Below are 17,037 nucleotides of genomic sequence, written 5' to 3'. Positions count from 1 at the left end.
GAGCGATGGCAGCCTGAGAATACGGGGACAGAAGTGCGCAGTCGAGCAACTCAGCACATTCACGCATGGGCGTCGATAATGAATCATATTCACTGAGAACACGTCTCTCCTCGAAAAGGCGTTATCATCCGATGCGATCGACCAGATACGTCGGATGAAGGACTACAGAAGGGAGCCACGAGGACAAAAGACCCTCGCCCAGTACCTAAATAATCCGACCCCGGCCACAGCTCCCGATAGAGGAAAGAAGAAAGGCGACCCGCCCAGGCCGGTTTTCGCACCGCCGGCGTTGCCCCTCCTTCCTCCGCCTCCTCCGCTTCCCCTGCCACACGCGCCATCGCCAGCACTCCTCGGCGCTAGGCCCACGCCGCCGACCCCGCGGGGCTCACGTCGGTGATGTATACGGCGTCGGGGTTGGGGAGACTGGGCCAGCCGGGGCGCGGGGCGGACCGCGCCGCCTCGACGTCGACGAAGGCGCGGCCGGCGTCGACGAGCTCGGGGTAGTCGAGCGCGGGGGAGCGCACGGCGAGGCGCGCCGTCCACCCGCCGCGGTGGCCGCGCGTCGGCCCGTACGTCTCTACCTGGCTGCCGAGCAGCCGGTGCCGCGCCGCCTGGTACTCCAGCGCGGCAGCGGCCGCCGCCGCTCCCAGCCCCCTCCCCTCGCGCCACCGCAGGTGGAACGTCGCCTCCGCCCTCGTCGGCGCGGCGGCGGCGGTGGCGGCCCCGCCCCGGCAGAACCACTGGATCCACGTGGTGGAGATCTGCGCTGCCCGGGAGACCGATTCCCGCGCGCCAGTAAGGGCGTCCCGGTTGCCTTGCACTGCGGTGCCGGTTCTCGGTTAGCTTGCTTGTCTCTCGTCCGGAGTGGTGGTGGGAGTGGCACGGCGGCGAAAAGGGGGAGGGGAGGGGTAGGGGGGGGAGAGATTCGGGTGCGGACGCACTCATCTTGGGAATATTATCCACCATTCTGCTCAGGGACTGCAGTAGCATGTCAAACACCTTCTCGACCCAGTGCGCCATCATCAAGACCACGTCGACCGCAGTGTCTTGCAGGGGCGCGTCGAGGTTGTGTATCAAGCCCCCCAGGACCCCGTAAGAGTAGTCCAGTACCCCCACCATGTTATTCTTGGCCCATTCTCTGTCGTTTTCTATCGTGTTGTGCCAGGTCTGGGCGCTGTGGCGGCTACTGAGCTGTCCGATTTGTTCCACTATCCTGGTTATGGTCTCCGGGCCTGCTTTGCATGCGTGGACGTAGTTGTTTTCTACCTGCTCAACAAAATGCCCAAAGGCACGGGTCCGCCTCGCAATCTCCGCCGTGTTGACATCGCGGCTGGACTGGAGCGCCCAGTCAGTGTGTAGATAGGTGAAATCACCTGTCTCGAGCGCTCGTAAGGCTTGGTACTTCCGTTCGTCAAGCCTCTGCCTCCAGTGAGCAGTCAGCGTGAACATTGTTACTGCCTTCGGCTCTTGGGGGCTATGGGCCGCTTCAGCTGGTTCTGGCTGCTAGAGCTGCGAGACGTCAATAGGAGATACAACGCTGGAAAGGAGGATCTTGATTCTGATGATAGTTGACTTGAAATTCGGTACTGCTAATGGAAAAAGATCGAATATTACCTGTACATCCCTGCTATTTATAGCTATGAATTTTACGCCATGGTGAATGCTCTACCTCTCGTTCGAAGGCCGCAGCTCCACATCATTGTTGCCCGCGATTCCATGAGAGGCAGCCTCACCTCGCTGACGGTCGATAGGGGTTGCAAAGTTGATGCGTCATGCTCCCGACTCCATTCTGATGGGTGCCTTCTTTTCCGCTCAATTTGCCCTGTTTTGCATCTTTCTTCATCGCGGCCACTTGCAATCATTCCAAGGACCTGGAGGATAATGCTTATTCTTCTCCTCATCTTCCCACCTCAAGCACACCTCGGTCGTCAGACAGTAAATTCTCTCGCCCTGAGCAGTCTTGGCGTCAAAGGTGAAGTTGTACCATCCCTGGTTTTGTCAGCCACCATAGATCCGAGTGCTAAGGGTGAGCAAAGTGTCAATAAAAAGATGAGGGAAAGCAAAAGAGAATCTTACGGGAGTGCCGAAGAACATGGGGACAACATATCCCCGAGAGCTGATCAAGGCATAACCCTCTTCGGGTGGACAAGTCACATTCTTCTTCTTGCCGCCTAAAGGCTGCTCAATCCCGCTCATCTCGCAGAAATCTGCCGTCACGGTCTCGCCCGGCGAATCACCGGGTGGGGCCCCGTATTCTTCGCAGTGGGAGCCGCAATCTACGGTGAGGTCGAGGGTCGCATTTGGCGTGAAGGAATGTTGAAAAGTACCATAGATGTGGACAGAAAATTCATCATCGCTGTTGATCGTCAGTAGGAATATGGCTCGGTGCTTTGAATCTCGGATCACGTACATGTAAACTGGCTGCTTGGTTAGTTCGACAGATGTGATATCGAAGAGGTCCGTCGAGCGCGACACCTCGCAGAAACTGAAAGGAGAACCACCGGGTATATCAGCCTTTAATGAAAGCAGAGCGTCTGAGAGTCCGCTTGAAAGTCCACCGCTCAGAGTCTTTTGGAGCCCGGGGGACAATGATAGGGCTTTCGCAGCGTCCTTTAACATTGGGATCCGCATCTTCAAAACGGTTCCCAATGGATGTTTTCAAAATATCAACAAGAAAGTAAGCTTAGCCGATTGAACTGTAGATTCTAGACTGCCATCGAAGTTGAACAGGAATACGTGGTAGAACTGCGCGCAGTATCGTGACGGACGAGATGTGTCTGGTGTTGGTGTTGGTCGCAAGGTTTGGGTAGATAGAGAGGCTTTTGAACACGTGACTAGCTGTGCCCCATGAACCTCATAATTTCGACAAATTGGTGGCGGTTCAGTAGGCGCAGTCATACCACTTGTTGTTGTCCCAGGTATGAGTACGTTAGAGCCGGCCTTCGTTCGACCGACTTATCGAGGCTGTGGCTCTCAGCGTCCATTCTATGAATACCTAACACATGAAACGCACGCCACCTTCTTGTTTGGAGCTTCGGTAGCACTGCAACCAACAGCCGGCCTTGAAACGCCGTCTCTACGCTTACACGTGGGTAGTCTAATATACTGAGATCATCTAACATACCAAGATCATTCTACCTAATATACTCAGATCCATTACGCGCCACTTTCCGAAACAGCCATTCTGACGTAAGCCGCCATACGCCTGCGTATTACCTACCTAGGTAGGTACGCCACACGCCATAATAGCCATACGCCGCACCCACACCTAATACTCACGAGACCTACGCGCGCCGTATCTACGTACCGTACCTATGCGTCCTAACTGGGTACTCACCTAGACATACTACTCTAAAGACCCGGCATACTAATTCTTGCAAGAATATGCCTATACTTCTCGGCGAACAGTTGGTCGAATTTTTTGAAAGACTGATGTTGAAAAGTTGAATGTCGCCGGTCATACTGGCCACGAATGCGTTTTCCTCCAGCTAGCTCCGAGGCTTCAGTCTCGAGTGACAACGGCCGGGCCAACTGGCCGCCAATTTTTGAGTATTACTACTGATCATGTATAATTGTATATATACTTATATATTTAGAAAACTGACAAGGCAGTCTTGAGTTCTAGGCTGAATGTTAGAGAACTAACTATTTCATCGAAACGGCCTCCGTAGCCCCTATTCCGCGCCCCCCCCCTTCCCCTCTAGCTTATTAACCCTGTTAGCGGTGTTGATATCGCGGAATGTGATGGATGAGTAGTTATAATGATAAAATAAAGGCCCCTAAGGGGCTTTACGCCTCAGCTGGACTTCGAATCGCCGAGTTATGTTGGATTCGCATGTTGTAGTAATGGCAGCACAGGAGAGCGACGAAGCCTATAAAGACCACGAAAGATATCGTAGAGAAAGACTTTGTCATCGTATAATTGACGGCTATTCCCCTCTTGATCTACTTTCCCTAACTACTATACTGTAATAACAAACCGCGTCTCCTTCAGAAACCTACGACGGCATGACTGTCCTCTCCAGGCCACAGGCCAAGACGTTCACGGTCTTGACAGCTCTCGCGGGCGTGTTTGCCTCACCACTTGCAAGCAAGATCGAAACAATAAAACATCTCCTTGGTCGAGACAAGTTCGAATGGACCGCGCTCGGAGACTCATACTCCTCGGGTGTCGGAGCCGGGGAGTATGGCTCCAACTCCTACCGCTGCCTTCGCTATGATCACGCCTATCCCATCCTTATGAACGGGGACGCCAGGCTTCCCGAGGGAGACCACCAGTTCAACAATGTTGTGTGTTCCGGATCCAGCACAGAGGATGTTCAGGCTTACCAATTCTTGGATGAGGATACCTCCGGAGAGCCCAATATACAGTTTGGTAAGTAATACCCAAGCTTTCTACATTACCCGCGTTGTAGGGTCGTTTGCTAACTAGATTCAAGGGGACCGGCCCAAGTTCGGAAGCCCGAGCATGGCTTCTCTTAGTGTTGGAGGCAACGATATTGACTTCCCCGGCATCATATTCAACTGCATCTTGGAGACGCACCTCCCACTTGGCGCCGGCCCGCCACAGAGAACTTGCGATGAGCAAAGACAGGTCACTTGGGACCTGCTGATCAGCCCGAACTTGGCAGACAATATCGACAAGACCATTAAGAAGGCAGTCGAAAAGGGTCGCAAGGGCGCAGCCGGTGACAAGTTCAAGCTCTACGTCACAGGCTTCCCGCAGTTCTTCAGCGACAAGACGGACGAATGCGACGAAGTCACCTTCGCCCGGTCCGCCAACCCCAATGACGACGGTAAAGAGCACACGAGAATGACGCAAGCGCTTCGGAAGGAGTTTAACGACATGAGCGTCCAGCTGAACAAGGCCATCGAGGACGCGGTGTCGAGGAACAAGGACCAAAGCGTCACATGGATCCCTATCGACGACGTGATGGAGGGCCACAGGTACTGCGAGCCCGGAGTCAAGGAGCCAGACCAGAACAACGACAGACTCTGGCTCTACCACTACCCCTACAACGAACCTAAGGATGACGCAGTTGACGGACCCCTCCAAAAGGCCTTTGACAAGGTCAACGCCGACGTCGACATCAAGACAGAGTTCAAGACGTACAACGATTTCGAGAACGCGCTTTTTGACGCCGTCGAGGTTGACACTTCCGGCATTCAAGACCCCTTGTGGCGCGGGGTCGGTAACAGGGTTAAAGTCTTTCATCCGCAGATTCCCCTCCACGAGAAGATCCGAGACCTGGTCCTGGAAAGATACATCAGCGACTTGGGAGGCAACAACGTAGCGGATCCAACGCCCGCACCCGCCGAGGACAAGAACGCATGCCACGGCGTGAGCGGCGACTACTGGGTCATGTCGCGCGACATCGCCGTCGACAACGCCGAGGCATTCTGCCAACAGGCGGAAAAGAAGGTAACGTACAACTCGGGCTCAGTCAATGAGCTCGAGCTGTCGGTCAGGAAACTCGACGATGACAGCAAAGGCCCGGCTGACGCCCCGGACTGCCTCGGCCGCTTCCAGCGCGTCGTCATCGATGGCTGCGATGGAGACGACTACATCAACAACCCGCACAATTACAAGTTTGGGGCGACCTTCACTTCCGCCGACGGTTGGGAGTACACGATGACGCCGCTGAGCAAGCAGGTCAACGAAGTAAGCTGCGACGTCTCGTACAAGTTCTTCTTCGACGTGTTCGAGATCCGCGGCAAGAACCTGCCCGACGCCAAGTTCGGTGCCAACGGCGAGGGACTCAAGGCGGAACTGTCCGGCTGCGGGGCCATCACCAAGTGGAATTTCGAGAGAACGCCCGACGACGCCAAGTTCCAGTGGTATGCGTCCGGCCGGCTGCCCATCGGCACCAAAAACTGCGTCGGCAACGCCTTGGTCACCGCCGGTGGCTCCGGAGAGGGCAACTGCCACGGAGCTGGAAAGCGGATGAGCGTCACTCGGCGGCGGCCGATCGATAATATTGAGGACCAGCCCCGGTATGGCAATGAGGGCAAGCGTGATTTCAAGAATCCCAGGGTGGAGAAGAGAGACAGTATTGATGCGTGGCCGGGGTACAGTGATGCTGGTAGGCACGTCTTCAAACACCCAGCTACCGACTGAATATAAGGGCCCACGCAGTAGTCAGTTTGGGTCAGTAGAGAGCAACCTAGCTTGCTTAAGCCGGTTGCTCTCCACTGTATATATTCCATAGTTTGCTCCTCTCTCTTTTGTAGATTTTCTTCTTTTCTCGTTTGTTGATATATACTCTTCTACCTAGGTACGTCGGAAGATTACCGATTCTGGAATCTATTAGCTCTGCCTCCTTTCATACGATTCTGCTAGTTGAGACTTCAAATCGCGCACAGTGGTCAGTAAAGGCAGGACGTTAACCTAGTAATATATATATAGCGTTATAGGAACGAACGAATAAGGATCACACAGAAAACCTCAAATACCTTAGGCAAATAGGTTTAATCGGCCTGTATCTCTAGAAAAGATGGTCTTGAAGCAAATCTGGTAGTGATTGTGTTTGAGTATTATCCACTTAAGGTGATGTTGTATGGGGAAGCGTAGTAGAAGTAAGGTAAGGGTCATGCGACCCAACAATGTGAGGCTCTCGACGGCACGGGTAATCTCGACGTAATCAGGCCACCCTTATATATTTTTAACCTATTGCTTTATCCGGGTTATCAGATACGTCTATATACAAAATTCAAGCAGTTCGTCATTCGAATATATCCATTCTTTGGGCCCGAAGCCAACCGATAGAAATCCTAAGAGAATGTTAAGACTTACTTATACCGTAAAACCCGGACGAATCGACCACACCTTACTGCAAGCGCTATCGTCGCTTTGAGTCTCTCGTAGCGGCATTCTTCCTATAGAAACAGTTAGCGATCGAAAACAAGTCGGTTCAATTGAGCGTACCGAAGCGATCAATCGCTTGGGGGTGGGCGAGATAGGTAGTATCGCAAATCGGGTCGCGATGTGGAAGGAATTGAGAGCAAAAACGCGACCGTGATGGCGGCGAGACTGCTATAGGTCATATGGCAGAAAGTGGGCGTATATCTTTTTGAATAATTAGGGTAGGTAAAATGATTAGTACACTTTCTCTCCCAGGGATATCCGGGGGTTCGGGACCCACCAAGCTCCAAGTGTAAAAGTCGTTCCCCCGAAATTTCTCTCCAAGCATTTCCTCCTTCTGTCACGTAGCAACCGAACCAGCCCTTTAAAGCCTACATACGCAACAGCGAAAATGTAGGCGTCTACGATTTACGCGACACCTACAGAGTTCTGTCTGCCAGCCATCGCAATCAGGCAAGATGGCACCGCTGCTGCAAGCTTCTAAGCTGCCCCAGCCGCCCCCCGGGTATATATCAACCGACTTCATTACGTTCCGTCACCCACATTACGAGGTTCCATACAACGTTTTGCTTGTTGTACCCCGTACTGACCCTACCGAACAAGGATTTGGTGTCCATCATGGGACTGCTCTTGTTGCCTGCCAAATTATCGGCAACAATGCCTTTGAGACTGGTCAGCTGGCATTGGACGCGAACGGCGAACAGCTCGTCACGCTCCCCCATGATGATGTTTTATTGGGGAGCGCTTATTATTTCATCGTCGACGGCCCTTATAGTAAGCCTCAGCTTCTACTATTTCTTCGGCACTAACCCTGTTAGATCTGGAAAATCCGTACCCGGTAGTCCCAACATTTCAGGATTGGACGTTCCCTCACAACCGTCTCCCCGCTTCATGGCCTCCTGCTTCTGGCCCCCCTATGACGTCTTGCGGTATCAGCGCATACACATTCCCTGTCGAGAGCGCGCATCTTGTTCCGCAAAAGCAAGGACGTTGGTATGCAGGCAATGGTATGTCAGAGTACACCGATCTACCGTTCGCCAATATCGACAACCTCGCGAACAGAACACCACTACGTAGAGATATCCAATATCTCTTTGACGACCGTGCTTTGGCCATCGTTCCGAAGAATTCGACGTACGTTTCTCACATTATGTCGACGAGGGCAGAAAACTATTGGCCCGAACACCACAACGTCGCCGTTCAGGGTCTTCATAGACACGCGCGCGCATACCTCTTTGCACGCTTCGCATGGACGGTTCTGTTTAGCATGAAGTCCTTTGTATGCACGGGTGTCGACCGCTACGTTATTCAAGTCAGCGACTCCAAGACAGGCCGGGGCACCGTATCGGAAGCCACATGGGTCAAGGCGGCCGACCTCGTTGCAAAGTACAGCGGCGGCAGCACCCAAGAGGCGGGACCTGCTTCGAAGCGGCAGAAAACACAAGACGGCCTGGAGGGCGATGGTACTTCCGACTGCAGCTTCGCTGAAGACGATATCAACGCTGTCTACTCTTGGAATCATGATCATGGGCAAAAGCCATGGCCATCGGATTCCACTGCCCCCGCAGGTCCAAATGACGAAGACGATGGGTACAAGGGAAAAGCAGTTGACAGGCCCAATGACGGCGCCATGTAGGGCATAGTGCGGACCGCGAGAGAGGCTCAGACAGAAGCCAGTTCCGTCGGGAGCTTGGTCAGTCGTTCGGCACGGCTGGTCATCCGCGAGAAGCTGAGCAAGGCTCGTCGTTCGATCAAGGGCATCGGGAAACTTCGGTTGTGGGGGATAATTGCGGACCTGTTCTAGCAGGGGGTCGCAGGCCAGCCCAACTAGTCCCCTGTACTGAAGAGGAACAGCGTAGGCACGCTATAGGAGGCTCGTATAGCAATGGCCACCTAACTACTAATAACTGGCCCAGTACCGATCAAGCTAGATTACAGCTATAAATAGCTGTAATTAGCTGATCGGCCAACTGAAACGGCAGCTAGGAAAGGAAAATAAATAAATAGAAATGGTAATTAAAGGCATGTTAAGAAACTTGTGAATTACTATAGGTCATAATATCTATAGGATGAACATCTAGGTACGAGACTTACATGAATACTCATCGGAAAGGCTACGTGGCCTAGCTCCACTGCACCACTACATTACCTACGTAGTAATAGTAACTGTAAGGGTTTTTAGGTGGTTCGTAGAGGGGTAACCTAACTTACCTAGACTTCACATCTTGACATAAGGGTTCCATAGGAAGGAGAGTCTAATCCAGAGTGAGGAAAATGAGAAACCAGGGTCTAATCAATGGCTTTCAACCCTTATTATACAGGGTTTCGTTGGGCTAAGCTTACAAATTTAGGTTTAAACTCTTCATTCCGCAGCCTTTACGGATGCGTTGCCTTTTATGCGTGTTATCGCATCTGAGGGTACAAGGTGCTAGAGAGGTTAAATGTAAAGAGGAAGTTGATGGTTCTCATTAAGTGAGCCGGCTGTGTGACCCTACTGGCTACCCTATCCATGATTTCACTTGTTGGCCTTTAACATATACTCTACTGCTCAGCACTATCGCTAACCAAAGAAGGAAGTTTAGGCATTTTATTCTATCTTCGAAGGGTCTGGCCTGGGTCAAAATGTTACTATTGCTTGAAAGAGATGAGGGCAAAGAGGAAGGAGTCTGGTTGCCTTGCTGATGTTACCTTTAATAGACTCCTAGGCTACTAAGTATGCTGGCCTAAATATAATGGTTATAGTAAAGGTTATACCCTTGTCACCGTCAGTTTTTCATATTTCTAGGTAGGGCTTATAGTGTCCTTAAACAAACATCTAGTTATTGCAATGTCTAACGAGCCCTTAATAGGCCTTGTACCTCAGGAGATAACTTCAATTATGTGGATATCTTAACCTCGTTGCAATGTGGACTCGCTGAATATTTCTCACACCAGAGAGTTCCTATAAGAGAACGGCATTTCTCTTAAATCCTCCGCAACATATTTCTTGTCAAGGCCAGTTATACACAGGCTGACCTACTCAAGCATAAATGGAAACATATAACCAATTAGCCAATCCCACGTGTTTTGCACTTCGGCAACCCCGTATCTAGTTGCTAACTTGCCATGGTTCACAGCCTGGGAACGAGGCAATTTCAACCATGACCCGAGACGCACCGCAGTATGATGTGGTTCCGAAGTCCTTCTATAAGGAATTTAGTCATAGCCGCTTTCATCCGGAGCCACATGTGGCTGTGACTGTGAAGGCGCCTGATGGGCCCTATAGTTATACGCAGACGGATGGCCACCGCTGCTGTAGTTCACATTGTGCCCGTAATCCTCCCGACGTCCATCACCTATGAATGGATCCAAGCCTGAGCGACCCTGACTCCCACCAGTCGGCGGTGTGTGGAAATATTGGGGGTTGAGCCCGGCAGGTGGTGGCTGGTAGATGCTCGGCCCGCCGCCGTGCGAGGCTGCTAGCGGATGAGAGTTTTCATTGTAGCCGTATGTCACCGGACCCGGTTTCATAGCGGGAAACTCCACATTCGGGGCGCCCCCGCCGCCGGCGTGCTCCGGAGGCATACCTTGGCCGTACTGACCGCCTGGATAAGGATTCCCGGGACCTTGACCGCCAGGGCCGGGATATCCCACTGCGGCAGCTCCAGCTGCACCACCCGCTCCGGCCATGCCGCCAAAGAGCTTGCCTTGACGGTAGAAATCGTCCCGTTCGCCGAGGATGTGTGCAAGGTCAGCATCATTGTATCCCTTTGTCTTCTCGAGGTAGTCCTTGAATGCCTCAGTCGCACGCTCGACTTTCTTGAACTGAGTATCATCCAGCACCGGCCGTCTCGGCCCAGGATCTTTGCCCTTGGCCAGCTCGCTCTCGTACTCCTCTAGCGCATGATATCGAGCCAATGAAGATGCGATCTGGAAAGCGTTGCGGATCTGGCGACCGTTCCAGCGGCCCTCGGTCTTGGTGCCGTGATTCGTCGCGAAGTCGGTGATGGATGACACGCGGATGTCGAGCTCCGGCTCGCCCGTAAGCTCCTGGCGCTCCTTTTCGATATCAATCAGCTTTTCCAGGTTCATCTTGAAGATCAGTTCGACTTGAGTCTTGTTCAAGGGCGGGTAGTAGAGGCTCATGTGGATGCGAGACTTGAAGGCCTCGTCAAGCGTCCCTACACGGTTGGTCGTAAGGAAGAGGATGCCGTTGTAGTACTCCAGGATGCGGAGGAATACTGATACCAACGCGTTTCTTGTGAGGTCAAACCTCGATCGCTGGGCCAAGAAAACGTCGGCTTCATCAAATAAAAGGACGCAGTGCCACAGGTGCGCCAACCTGAAAATCTCAGTCAAGGACTCCTCCACGTCCTTGGGAGTCAATCCCAGGTCGCCGCAAGTGATGACGAAAAGTGGATTCCGATACTCGAGAGCGACAGCCTCGGCTGTTGCAGTCTTGCCGACGCCGGGCACACCATGGAGCAGGATCACGAGGCCACGTCCCTTGCCGTAGATAATGTCCTGGCTCTGGTTGACTTTGGAAGCGCCAGGGTGCTTCTTTTCGAGCTCCTTCTTGACGAGATGTGATCTCACCAGGCCCTTGACCATTTGCTTATACTCGTTATTGATCTTGAGATTTTTGAAAACGTTGTCCTGGCGTGGAATCTCATTCAAATATTGGACGTCGACGCAGACAAACTTGCGGTCCTTGAGCACGTATGCAAACATGCGTCGTGAGAGGAGCGCGTAGTCTTCCTCTCCCAGTGGTATGCGGCTATGTTCTCTGCTCTTCAGGGACAGCTTGCTGCTCGCTTTAAGAAAACCGTCCTTCTCGAGGCCGTCCTTGCGCTGCCACATGGTGACTCCATCTACGACCTGGACCGTATCCACAATCCTTTGGTCGACCTGGTCCGATCTCTGTTCGTCGAACCATGTTACGACAGGGAAATTGTCGTCTTGGCATATCCATCCGTCCACGTAGACCGTCGGCCGATGAAACGTGGGTTTCCAGTCGCCAACTTGGTGGAATGCCTCAGCAAAATCAACCACTACGTGACTGTCGATGTACTCTGAGTGTAGCTTTCGCTGAAAACTGCCGGAATTAACTGTCATAGGTTCGCCATCCGGAGTAGAAATGAGAGTCCAGCCATTGTAGGATAGGTGAGTGTTTGTCATATAAGACTCGAATTTCTTACCCAGTGCCTTGAGCTCTTCGAAGTGAGTTTCCCAATCATCAAGGTATCGGAGCGGATAGCAAGGGAGTTCGGCTATCTCGCGTTCACCTGGATACCGAGGGATCACGAAGCTGTGCTTCACGGCGCCGTAAGAAGTGCCGTCGTGGTCGATGTAGTACGCCCAAACTTTAAACTGGCCTTTGACACCCCCATCCTTGTCTTCATCATCTGCGTCGTCCGGCTCCGGCGGCCGCGGCTTCGAATCGGGTTCCCGGGCGGGGTACTGAAAGGGGTCCGTGGGACGGTTGAGAGTATAGACCCTCCAGAGAGGTTGGTACATGGCGGAGCTCTCTGTGGAGACCGGTTAGCATCGCAAGGCTGTGATGAAAGAAGTATCAGCCGTGGGAAGTGACTTACTTGAGCCAGGTACGGCTGAAACCATTGCGCCTGGGGCGCAAACCAGATCTCCGACCTTGAACAGGAACCAAAGATCGTCAAAACGGACCTTGCTCCGTCCCGTGCCCTCAAACTGCTTGGCGAAGGGCATAATCTCCTCCTCCACGAACCTGACGTAGCATCGAATGTCCCTCAAGGCCTCGACACTTTCCCCCACCGCGTCTGTAGACTCTTCGTCATCGAGATCATTAGCTTCTTTGTCATGGTTGGCCTTGTCGTTACTGTCGTCGGCTTTGGCATCCGGCTTTTTCTCAGCACCCACGGCCTGGCGGCGCTGCTCCTCTTCCGCCCACCGTGATTCTAGATCGGCCAAGGCCTCCTTCATCTTGTCTTGAAAGTAGATGAAGACGCTAAATGGCCGATTAAAGGTGCGAGGATTTTCGGTATCCCACGACTCACCAGTCACCTTAGAGAGGTGATGGAGAATCGCCTGTGACTGAATCCGCACTCGCTGGATCCAACCGCCTTCTCTTGGCTGCGTCGCGGCCTTTGGGATGGGGCTCTGACTTGTCTTGCTTGACACGTTACGTGACTTGTTTTTCTTTTGCTCCAGACGTCTGTCTAGTCGGTTTTGGTAGTTCCGTCGTGTTTGCTGCTCTCGACGGATCTCATCCATCAGGTCGTTGCCGGCGACGAGTACGTCAAGGGCGTATTCATCCTCATCTTCCGAGAAGCGGTTCTTAAACCCCTCAAAGTTGACTTTCCTTACTTGAGGGATTTTTGGTTTTCTTTTTGGCGTTTTGTCCTTGTTGGCCTCTTGCTCCTCGTCTTTCAATGACTCAACCTCTGCATCTCCGTTCGAATGTGCCCCCAACTTTTCGTCTTCATTCGATGACAACTCAGCCTTTCCATCACCATCTTTCTTAGTAGAGCTGGCGTCGAGTTTGGTCTCATTCTCGCTCGCACCCTCTTTGGGTGCAACCTCGTCTGATGAGATAACCGGTGCCGCTGTGGAGCTGCCGTCGGTCGCCAAGTTCGCCTCGAGCTGTTCAGTTTGGTGTGTAAGCTCCTTAACAGCTTCAGCTTCGACCTGTGGCGTTGGCGTGACCGCCGTTTCCGTCACGATGCCGGGGGCTTTGAGGTCGCTCTCTGGGTTCAAGGCCGATTCTTGGCCCAATCCCGAGGTCGAGACGACCTGGCATGGAGTAGTTAGCTGGGTGTTCCGCCTGTCAGATGAAGTCAGTAGAGAGTTCAACTCACCAACAAATTCTGGGCCATATTTGCTTCAATATAGTTACACCTGATTGTGATAACGTCTATCCCAACTGGATAGCTTGGCTGGGTGGAGCTTCAGGGGACGGTTTATACAAACGAGGAATGCAGAAGGGAACTGGCTCGAAGTAAATTTCTGCTGGCCGGGGAAGGGACACGGAAAAGCACGTAGAGAAAGGCTCTGGAGTTCGTTCGGGATAATAAGGAAGCTTTTTAAACAAGGCTTTGCCCGATACAACGTGATATGTCAATATGTATTGGCCCCCAACCCCCTGGCAGTCTTACAATTGGCTTGGGCCGATCCTCTCGGTTGCGGCGTTGTTTGATAGGATTGACAACTGATATAAAATTGCCTCAACCGCGCAATCCCTTCAATAAAATGGTTTCCCGCATCGGAGATAGAAGAGAGCCGACCAATGACACCATCTGGGTGCTCAGGCGAGGTTCAGCTCGTCATGGCTCTGCAGGAGTATACCGGGCCTCAACCTCCGCGGCCCAGTCCAAGCCTTGTCCGGGTTCCGGCGTTGCCGAGCCTGATTGCTTTACTGTACACGTAGGGCACTGATGCACGCCGCCTGACTTGAATAGCCGAGAAGCACCCATTTCAATATCAGGCTGTAGATCCGCACTGGGCTTTTGTAACTGCATGGATCCTTATGTTGGGTGCTTACAGATACTTGAGTAAACCCAGAAATCACAATACCTTTGCTTGTGACGCCCAACGAGACATAACGGCTCCTTCTATTTCATCGAAATACCGTTTCGGACGGATAACGCTGATCCCATGTCTATCGTTCATCGATGGCTTGATACCGAGGGGAAGAGTATCGACAAGGCCTTCGGAAAGCAACCAGGGCCTCCCCCTAACGCGGGGTCCGGTTCCCTCCCGGGGAATCCACAGCCTGGCGCCGAAGGAGACGAAAGCGAAGTCCTCGACGAATCTGAAGGCCTGCGGGCAGCGCTAATTGAGTATCAAAATCTCGCGATCGATCCACGCCTTGAGCTAGACGTGGACACGTGCACCTGGGAGAATGTCTTCGAATGCATGACCGGAGCAGAAGAAGACTATGAGCAGAAAGCGAAGAGTTGGCGAGGCGTCGGTCGTCGATTGCTCAGAAAGGCTGGAGATCGTGCAGAGGATGTTAATCCTTGGCTAGAGCTCATCCCACCAGAGTACGGCATGGGAATTATAGGTGCCGGTATCTCCATCATGTTCATGGTGAGCTCATATTCAGTTACATAACCGGCCACCCAAGCATGCAGCAAAGAAGTTCACACTGGTAGCTTGCTCGTAACGCCAGCGAAAACCGCGAAAAGATTCTTAACGCCTTCGAAGAGATCCCGATTATCGTGGCGTCGGCTAAGGCGAAGCTGAGAGCCTTCCCAGATAACCAAGAACTGAAATCGTGTAACAAAAAGCTCAGTCTGGAGATTGTCGTGTCTGTATCGAAGCTAGTGGGTGCCTTACTACCAGAGAAGCACGGTACGGCAACATGAAGTGTGAAATCGTATTCAAACAGTCGGGGACTAACTGATAGGCAGCCAAGAAGGTCCCATACTTCTGGTTTAGGAGCAAGCTCGGAAAATCTACTATTGATGATGTGCTAAAATCACTCCGATATCAGGCTGATGCTCTTAAGAGGTTGGTGCAAGACTTTGTGGATGAGGCTATCGGGGAAATTCAAAGGGCGACGAGAGATATCAAGAAGGACACATCCGACCTGAAGGAGACGGCGTCAAATATCCATAGAAACACGGCCGATCTCAAGAATTATGCGTTTGAACTCAAGACGACGACTTCTGGGATCCAGAGAGATACGTCCACCCTCATCTCAGAGACATCGGGCATCAGAGTGGAGTTAACAGATTTGGGAGACAAGCTCGCCAGCGATTATCAAAAAAGATTGCAAATTTACGAGAGAGAGAGAGAGATATCCGAGAAGAAGAAGGAGGAAGCAGAGAAGTCGAGAAATCTGATGGCGCAGACACTCGAGGAAGTTGTTGCTGAGAGCCAAAGGAAGGGCAAGTAAAGATCTAAAAATCCCTGATACATCATGACGACATTTGTTGACATTGCCCCCAGCTCATGAAAACGAAAGACTTCGCGCTGAGCTCGAGTATATGCGTGCTCGCACTCCAGTCTCAAGTCTCATGACAGCGGAACAGTTCCTGGCCGCCATCGGCGCATCCACGCTCATTCACCAGTCAACCGAGGATATCGACAAGGTTCTCCGTCTCCAGGGCTCTATCCATCCTGTCGCCGAGGCCGAGGCCGTCTCGCTACTTCGAACCGATGAATTCCGTGCCTGGCTGCAGCCCGCTCGCTCCGATGCTATCCTAATCGATGGTGCCGGCGCTGCCGTCGAATTTTTCGACCACGCAGAGCGTGTCTCGGCCAAGTCGGTGCTCTGTGCGTCGCTTTTGGCCACTCTTGGCCGCTCCCAACAAGAAACTTTCCAGCTTTTCTTCTTCGCTGGATTGCATTCTTCCGAGAAGGACCCTTCAAGCGATGGCCCTCGCGGCATGATCCGGAGTCTCCTTTGCGAGTTAGTAAAGGAGGCACACCGTCGAGGTTGGCTATATCTCGATTTTATTGACGATAAGACATATCGCGATGGCATCCAGAGCCAAAACATCCACTACCTGTGCGATGCCTTTTACCGGATCCTGCAGCGCCTACAAATGCGGGACGCCGTCGACCTTTCCGTATATTGCGTGGTTGATGGTATCGCCCTGTACGAGCAGCAGCGGTGGTACCGTGATCTGGAAGTTGTTACCAATATGTTCCGGGTGATTGTCAACGACACCAAACTGAAGCCCGCCTTTAAACTCTTGCTGACCGGCCCTCACCGTGTCCGTTATGTCTACGAGTGGCTCGGTCTTCTGCCTAGTAAGCGACTATCGACAAATGCGGTTATTGCCGGGGAAAACCTAGCTACCCCGTTTGGACTGTATTCAGGGGTAGAACAAGCACTGCAGGCGAGAAGACTCCAGAACCTCGCTGATAGACGCGGCCGCAGTTTGTACTTTGACGATATGGAGATGGCGGAAGACGACTACGAGTGATGCGCGACGGCTTGACTGACGAAGGAAAGGTAGCAGCGAAGTAGTTAATATACTGACAATTATAATGACGCTTGTCAGTAGATATTACCTACCTTGTTATATACTAGATTGCTTATCCCTACAATGTAGTTAGCTTTTAGTGGTGAGGCGATAGAGAGTCGTCCGCATTAAATACGTGCGAGAGATTCCGTCGACCGCGATATGCCCTCCCTTCTGTATTCCTGCTTCCTATCGACATGGTTACCTATGCGATGCTTATGATCGTTATTACCCTCCGTACTTCGT

The 17,037-nt window shown here is 52.4% G+C and overlaps 6 protein-coding genes across 6 annotated transcripts; 3 read left to right on the top strand and 3 right to left on the bottom strand.

Annotated features, from left to right (window-relative positions):
* Positions 1 to 120: 120 nt before the first annotated feature.
* Positions 121 to 1,644, bottom strand: GGS23DRAFT_513445 (uncharacterized protein). The gene is made up of 2 exons (XM_051514577.1): positions 942 to 1,644; positions 121 to 820 (listed from the first exon to the last, which is right to left on the bottom strand). The coding sequence occupies exons 1-2, from the start codon at positions 1,447 to 1,449 to the stop codon at positions 357 to 359; spliced, it is 972 nt and encodes a 323-aa protein (XP_051372482.1). The 5' UTR covers positions 1,450 to 1,644; the 3' UTR covers positions 121 to 356.
* Positions 1,645 to 2,762, bottom strand: GGS23DRAFT_513425 (uncharacterized protein). The gene is made up of 3 exons (XM_051514576.1): positions 2,411 to 2,762; positions 2,077 to 2,356; positions 1,645 to 1,989 (listed from the first exon to the last, which is right to left on the bottom strand). The coding sequence occupies exons 1-3, from the start codon at positions 2,629 to 2,631 to the stop codon at positions 1,840 to 1,842; spliced, it is 651 nt and encodes a 216-aa protein (XP_051372481.1). The 5' UTR covers positions 2,632 to 2,762; the 3' UTR covers positions 1,645 to 1,839.
* A 1,477-nt stretch (positions 2,763 to 4,239) lies between these two features.
* On the top strand, positions 4,240 to 6,118 carry GGS23DRAFT_604773 (uncharacterized protein; the record flags this gene model as incomplete). Its single annotated transcript, XM_051519655.1, has 4 exons — positions 4,240 to 4,379; position 4,416; positions 4,538 to 5,994; positions 6,052 to 6,118. 4 exons carry the CDS (start codon positions 4,240 to 4,242, stop codon positions 6,116 to 6,118), a joined length of 1,665 nt encoding a protein of 554 aa, XP_051372480.1.
* Positions 6,119 to 7,132: 1,014 nt separating this feature from the next.
* On the top strand, positions 7,133 to 8,838 carry GGS23DRAFT_565265 (uncharacterized protein). The gene is made up of 2 exons (XM_051516203.1): positions 7,133 to 7,636; positions 7,681 to 8,838. The coding sequence occupies exons 1-2, from the start codon at positions 7,321 to 7,323 to the stop codon at positions 8,496 to 8,498; spliced, it is 1,134 nt and encodes a 377-aa protein (XP_051372479.1). The 5' UTR covers positions 7,133 to 7,320; the 3' UTR covers positions 8,499 to 8,838.
* Positions 8,839 to 9,677: 839 nt separating this feature from the next.
* On the bottom strand, positions 9,678 to 13,890 carry GGS23DRAFT_565263 (putative AAA family ATPase). The gene is made up of 3 exons (XM_051516202.1): positions 13,675 to 13,890; positions 12,436 to 13,609; positions 9,678 to 12,369 (listed from the first exon to the last, which is right to left on the bottom strand). The coding sequence occupies exons 1-3, from the start codon at positions 13,690 to 13,692 to the stop codon at positions 10,058 to 10,060; spliced, it is 3,504 nt and encodes a 1,167-aa protein (XP_051372478.1). The 5' UTR covers positions 13,693 to 13,890; the 3' UTR covers positions 9,678 to 10,057.
* Positions 13,891 to 14,223: 333 nt separating this feature from the next.
* On the top strand, positions 14,224 to 17,002 carry GGS23DRAFT_565261 (uncharacterized protein). The gene is made up of 4 exons (XM_051516201.1): positions 14,224 to 14,905; positions 14,971 to 15,169; positions 15,229 to 15,708; positions 15,770 to 17,002. The coding sequence occupies exons 1-4, from the start codon at positions 14,471 to 14,473 to the stop codon at positions 16,750 to 16,752; spliced, it is 2,097 nt and encodes a 698-aa protein (XP_051372477.1). The 5' UTR covers positions 14,224 to 14,470; the 3' UTR covers positions 16,753 to 17,002.
* The last annotated feature ends 35 nt before the right edge of the window (positions 17,003 to 17,037 follow it).

The sequence above is a fragment of the Durotheca rogersii genome (assembly GCF_024521655.1).
Source record: "Durotheca rogersii strain YMJ 92031201 chromosome Unknown GGS23scaffold_8, whole genome shotgun sequence".
NCBI lineage: Eukaryota > Fungi > Ascomycota > Sordariomycetes > Xylariales > Xylariaceae > Durotheca > Durotheca rogersii.
Note: the sequence above shows the minus strand (reverse complement) of the source record. Positions and strands in the feature narration are given on the sequence as shown.

Coding starts and splice junctions, on each gene's coding strand:
- GGS23DRAFT_513445 (XM_051514577.1), bottom strand. CDS start 1,449: ATGTTCACGCTGACTGCTCACTGGAGGCAGAGGCTTGACGAACGGAAG. Junction 821..941: donor GGATAATATTCCCAAGATGA/GTGCGTCCGCAC, acceptor CCGGCACCGCAG/TGCAAGGCAACCGGGACGCC.
- GGS23DRAFT_565263 (XM_051516202.1), bottom strand. Junction 12,370..12,435: donor TTCAGCCGTACCTGGCTCAA/GTAAGTCACTTC, acceptor CGGTCTCCACAG/AGAGCTCCGCCATGTACCAA.
- GGS23DRAFT_565261 (XM_051516201.1), top strand. CDS start 14,471: ATGTCTATCGTTCATCGATGGCTTGATACCGAGGGGAAGAGTATCGAC. Junction 14,906..14,970: donor GTATCTCCATCATGTTCATG/GTGAGCTCATAT, acceptor TCACACTGGTAG/CTTGCTCGTAACGCCAGCGA. Junction 15,170..15,228: donor CTTACTACCAGAGAAGCACG/GTACGGCAACAT, acceptor ACTGATAGGCAG/CCAAGAAGGTCCCATACTTC.
- GGS23DRAFT_565265 (XM_051516203.1), top strand. CDS start 7,321: ATGGCACCGCTGCTGCAAGCTTCTAAGCTGCCCCAGCCGCCCCCCGGG. Junction 7,637..7,680: donor CATCGTCGACGGCCCTTATA/GTAAGCCTCAGC, acceptor TAACCCTGTTAG/ATCTGGAAAATCCGTACCCG.
- GGS23DRAFT_513425 (XM_051514576.1), bottom strand. CDS start 2,631: ATGCGGATCCCAATGTTAAAGGACGCTGCGAAAGCCCTATCATTGTCC. Junction 2,357..2,410: donor ACCAAGCAGCCAGTTTACAT/GTACGTGATCCG, acceptor GACGATCAACAG/CGATGATGAATTTTCTGTCC. Junction 1,990..2,076: donor CCATGTTCTTCGGCACTCCC/GTAAGATTCTCT, acceptor TGACAAAACCAG/GGATGGTACAACTTCACCTT.